The sequence below is a fragment of the Triticum aestivum genome, chromosome 7A, assembly GCF_018294505.1.
Source record: "Triticum aestivum cultivar Chinese Spring chromosome 7A, IWGSC CS RefSeq v2.1, whole genome shotgun sequence".
In the NCBI taxonomy this organism is placed as follows: Eukaryota; Viridiplantae; Streptophyta; class Magnoliopsida; order Poales; family Poaceae; genus Triticum; species Triticum aestivum.
Genome location: NC_057812.1, coordinates 500,290,508 through 500,295,786, shown reverse-complemented (window position 1 = coordinate 500,295,786; position 5,279 = coordinate 500,290,508). Strand labels below are relative to the sequence as shown.

At 54.6% G+C, this 5,279-nt stretch overlaps 1 protein-coding gene across 2 annotated transcripts; it reads left to right on the top strand.

The window, feature by feature from the left end:
- Positions 1–1,264: 1,264 nt before the first annotated feature.
- Positions 1,265–4,822, top strand: LOC123147816 (transcription factor bHLH144). Of its 2 annotated transcripts, none has more exons than XM_044567127.1 (2): positions 1,265–1,846; positions 3,152–4,822. In XM_044567127.1, exon 2 carries the CDS (start codon positions 3,429–3,431, stop codon positions 4,221–4,223), a length of 795 nt encoding a protein of 264 aa, XP_044423062.1. In that variant the 5' UTR covers positions 1,265–1,846; positions 3,152–3,428; the 3' UTR covers positions 4,224–4,822. The 2 variants fall into 2 exon arrangements, with proteins under 2 accessions (XP_044423062.1, XP_044423061.1); XM_044567126.1 differs by having other exon boundaries at positions 1,265–1,878.
- Positions 4,823–5,279: the final 457 nt, after the last annotated feature.

The window sequence follows — 5,279 nt, the reverse complement described above, 5'->3', positions numbered from 1 at the left end:
GCTCGATCGGGCCGGGGGCTGGACGCATGATGGCATTTGACGGCGATGATGGCCTCCACGGCGCGGCGCGCCTCCCCCGACGCGAGAGCGCCTACGGCGTGGAGTGTGCGCCCTGGACGTGGTCTACGGCGGGTCCCCACCCCGCAGTAGTAGGAGGAGGGGCGCTCGAGTTGCGTCGCTCGCGATGCAACGAGGCAGGGCAGGGCAGCCCGTTTGATGGCCTATAATGGCGGTTGCATCGGGCCGTTCCCCTGCGCCGCTACACCATCACTGCCAGCGGCGGCCTCCGGTGGCGTCCATGATTCTCCGGTCGCACGGGCCTCCGCCCGCGCCAATCAGGCGGCGCGGCCCGGGTGACGCCCCGGTGACGATGGTGCCATATGTTGCACTGCTATCATGCTTCCCCGGGCATGTGTGTCGATCAGCCGTTTGCTGCGTCCCATTTTTCTATTCATCAGACCAAATTTCCTAATGCAGCAAGCAGTGGAATTGCTACTTGGGCTTGAAGTAGTAGTACTACTCACATGGAATGGAAGCAAGCCGAACCACAAAAGGCAGAGGCGAGGCGAGGCGAGGGGGGTGTAATCCTAATCCGCTAGGAGACAGCACGTGAAGTACAATCTCGATGGGTAATCTCGCATGTCCGGTGGTCCATCGGGGCAAGCCCCGCTGCCAGTACTCCTCGGCCATCATGGCTGTCCCCCGGGCGCCCCGGCGCGCCGCCATGACTATCCCGCCCGCCCCGCCCCGCCCCGCCGGCGCCTACCCTACCGACGGGGCGGCCCTAGGGCAGCAGCATCGATCGATGGCCACGGCGGGCACGCGCGTCGCGTCCGACGGCGGCAGGCCCCTCCGCCGCCCGATCCCGATCCGACGGCGCGCCAGGCGTTCGTGCATGCACTCAATGGTTCCCTCCCGCGGACGCGTGCGTGCGGCTCGGCTTGCTTCGTGCTTGGGACTGGGTTGGAATGGGTGGATTGCCCTGCCACGATGCCCACCTCCATTGACCGGGGCCTCGCCTCCCCTCCGCACCGCCGCTCAGCGGCCTTACAGTCACGGGCATGTGGGCCGCCCCTCTCCCCGGGGCCCGCGCGTCATGGTGCGCGCGGGCAAAACGATGGCGTGGGCCGCAGGGCGGTTCGGGGGCTCGGGCGCGGTGGGAAGCGGCACGCGCACCCACAGCGAGCACGAACCCATCGAGTGCGCACGCCACCTCATTAATTTCGTTCCCTCTCTCCTCCCCCCGCCCCCGCCCCCGCCCCCATTCATTCATTCGTTTCCATCACTGCGCTGCGCCGCGGTGCTCGCCATCCTCCTCCTCCTCCCCCCCTTCCTTCCTCTCTGTATCTACTCAAAAGGAGTGCAGGGCAAAAAGAATCAATAGAGAGAAGGCGGGGCATGAACCCACGCACGCACGCACGCACCAATCCGAGCATCCAACGCTCCCTTCATCCCTTGTATAAAACCCCGCGCTGCGCCCAGCGCCATCCATCCATCCATCCGCTCTGCTCCTCCCTGCTCTCCACCGGCCTGCTTGCTCGCTCGCCGTCTGCAATTCTTCTTCGCCAAGATCATACCATACCATACCACACACACACAAAGCCATCGCCATTACATCTCCCGCCTGCTCTGGCTCTGCTGCGCGGTGCCTTGATGCCGTTTCCGTTTGATGATGCAGAGTAGGATGCCGTGGGTGTTCTTCCATGTCGCCCTCTGATCATCGCCGCCGCTCCGCCGATCGGCAGCGCTCCACGAGGACATGCGAGCTGGGTTCAACGGGGCTGCCGCGATCGTTATGACAAGTGGCGCCGTCGCGTGTTACTACAGATTGACGCAACTCTGCCAGGTGAGGACAGAGCCTCGCGCACCGAAAAACTAGTAAGCTACTTACTACTACAATGTTCTTCTTTCTTCTGCTACTCTACTTGTTTAGTTTCAGATTGATTCTTCTTGATGATTTCTTCTTGTTGCTTTTGAGCATCGCTAGTCTGATACTACTGCTTGCTAGTGGGAGCGGGAATGAATCATGATGCATCATCTCATCTTCTAGTATAGTTGTAGATAAGCAGCAACTTTCTCATTGGTCCTGTCCCTCCGTTAGTGTTGAGATAGGAAAGGAAAGGAAATGCCGGCCTGAATGCCGTTGTGCATGCAGACAGGAAAGCTTGCGATCGGGCCCACATTTTGACGGAACTCGACGTCCACGCCCGTGTTGACAACAAAGTGGTTTGTTAGTGGTCAAAAGAAAAAGACATGGCGTTTTCAAGTAGGAGTAGCAGTGTCTTTTCGTTCTGCGTTTTTTCGTTGGTCGACAAAAGATGGGAGCAGTAGTACAGCCCAGCGCTGCTTTGGTTCATGTATGTATTCTTTGCCTCAGACAGGGGAGCATGTTCGAGCGCTTCTTCGGTTGCCAGCGTAAATATACTTCCAGTTAAAATACTGGGTAGTACTAGTAACTTCAAATTAACAATTAGCAGCAGTACATCCTAAGGTACATGAATGCAATTTAAACAGTTCGTCTGATTCATAATGCACTTTGCCGCGTCAGTGAATCGTAGTTTCGCATGACAGTACACTCTGTAGTTCCATTTGTCGGATCGTATGGAGAAAAGAACAGCACACTCTGTAGTTCCTCTGCTTCTAGTATGGTAGCTGCATACTGAAACAGTGGCGACAGTTCAGATTTATTCAGTAACAAGGTGCAAGTATCGGCACATAGGATTAGACGCGTGCCCACATTGCTATTATTAGAGCATTTCCCTTGGAGAATCGAGCGGGACGACTAGCTTGTGTCCTATGGTTTGGTACCACAGTACGCTTTGTCCACCCTTAATCATCATTAATTGCAGCGTAGTACCTTTTCCTTTTGACAAGTGCTACTACATGCTACTACCAGTGTGCTCGTGCTCTGTTCGTGCATGTATGCATTCATTTTCAGTCTCAGAGACTAGTCGCTGCCATGCTCTGTTCTCATTTTGCTCTGTTCTCACGCTGGGAAATCTTGCCATGCTTCAAAACAAGTAGACGTGTCATTAGATGATGTGTTCATAAGTCATAATCATACATTGCACTTCCATTTCTGTTAACTTCTGTTTGATTGTATGCTCGTGATCGTTCACTAACGTATCTTGCCACTGCCTACTGCTTGCAGGCCGAATACTTCCGCCAGCTGCTCAAGCCTGTGACGTAGATTCGGCCACAAAATCCCACACATCGACCAGACATTCCCTCCAAAACAGCCTCAAACTCACACACTAACCGAATCAATTTTGAATTTGAACCAGAGAAAGTCAGTCCAGCTCCAGTTAACCACAAACACCCTTGAATTCTTCTTCTTATTCGTTTTCCTTGAATTCTCCACCAAACCCATCCATCCACAAACACATCTCTCTCTAGGAGTTGAGCAGCTAGCAGCAACGAGCGAAGTGATGCAGGGAGATCCAGGCTACGGGTACGGTGGCTACGGCGCCGGCTACGGGTACGGCTATGGCGGTGGCTACGGCGCCGGCTATGACATGGCCGGGTACGGCAACGGAGCCGGAGGAGCGTACTACACCAACGACCGGTACCCCGCGGCGGCGCCGCCTGCCTATGAGGACCCGCTCGCCGGTCGGAGGCAGCACGACTTCCCGGCTCCGCTCACCGGGCTCGAGTTCCAGCCGTCGGATACCTGCCCCAAGAACTACGTCATCTTTGATCAGACCTATGACCGGAGCAGGGTGATGTACCACCCGTCGCTGGCCAACAACTTCGGCTCCTCCGGGGGCTACGACCAGCAGCACTGCAACAACGGCGGCTACGATCAGAACTACGTCGGCAAGAGCACCTACTACGGCGGCGACCAGGACGGCGGCGAGTGCTCAATCCGGCAGAAGGAGGACACCGACGAGATCGACGCGCTGATGAGCTCCGGGGACGGCGACGAGGAGGACGACGTGCTGAGCACGGGTCGCACGCCCGCGTGCCGCGGAGGGGGCTCGCCGGACTCCACCTGCTCCTCCGGGTACGTGGTGAGCGTCAGCCCGACTGGCAACGCCACCGGCGCCGGCGGAGGCGGCGAGAGGAAGAAGGAACGGATGAAGAAGATGATGAAGACGCTCAAGGGGATCATCCCCGGCGGCGACCGGATGGACACGCCCGCCGTCCTGGACGAGGCCGTCAGGTACCTCAAGTCGCTCAAGGTGGAGGTGAAGAAGCTCGGGGTGCGCGGATCAAGAAGCTAGGGAGGGATAGCGACCTCACATGGCAATGCAGGTCGAGCCAATGATGGAGGCAGATAAGACGGGGGAGTTGGTGCTCGCTCCTTTTTGCACTGCCATGATGCCATCCCGTGGAGCTCTCGAGGATCAGTGGAAAGGAATGATATGGAAGGATTCAGTTGCCGCACGCGCCGATCTCTCGCCCCCCTCCCTCCCTCCCTCTAGCTGCGTGCGTGCCTGGATTGTTGCTTTGCTTTTGTAGAAGTTGCTGCTTTTCTTCCCCCCCTCCCCCTCCCTCTCCCTCTCGTATCTCTAGGTGCCGGCTGGTGTTGTAACTAGCATGCTGATTATATACACCGTGTTTTTGTTTATCCCCGTCATCATCCCTCCCCCTGGGCTCCGCTCCACTTCTATAGAGCTGGCTTACCATGTTCTTTCTTGTTCTTTATTTTTTTTAGCAAGGCAATGGCTGTTGAATCCCCTGCAACAGGACTTGAATCCCTTATTGGGGCGAAAAATTGCTGTAGGAATTTCATATGATGGGAGCTTAAGATTTATTAAAAAGATGCAATTCTATGAAGGCGTCTCGGAAATTCTGAATCAAGGGGCTGGCTTTAGATTTACTGCAGAATGCTACTTTCCCACTTTCTTTGCATTGCAAACATTTTTCAGGGAGTTGGGCTAAGTGGAAATTTTCTAGTACTCCAAATGAAGTTTCGATCATTCAAATCTAACAAACTCTTCAAGGGAAACAAAAATCACTATGGAATTGAATTCACAACAAAGGTAAGGAATTCCTTAAGCAAAAAGGCATAGGATACAAATTCATGTATTTTCGGTTTGTAGGATTAAATATGGTATGATATGTTGATATGCAGGAGTGTCAAGTGCTAGAAATCCATGTCATTATCGCTCAAAAAATGAAATCAATGTGATTTTGTATTTATTTCCTCATTCAGTTCATCTTTTTTATTTAATTTTTCTTGCAGTGTACAATGCTATTTTTTACTAGTGAAACACGGCGTGTTGCCGCGGGAATTGTTTGTGATAATTTTAATGAGTTCTGTTACATGAACATGA

Excerpts from the sequence above, each read along its gene's own strand:
- LOC123147816 (XM_044567127.1), top strand. The coding sequence starts at position 3,429 with ATGCAGGGAGATCCAGGCTACGGGTACGGTGGCTACGGCGCCGGCTAC.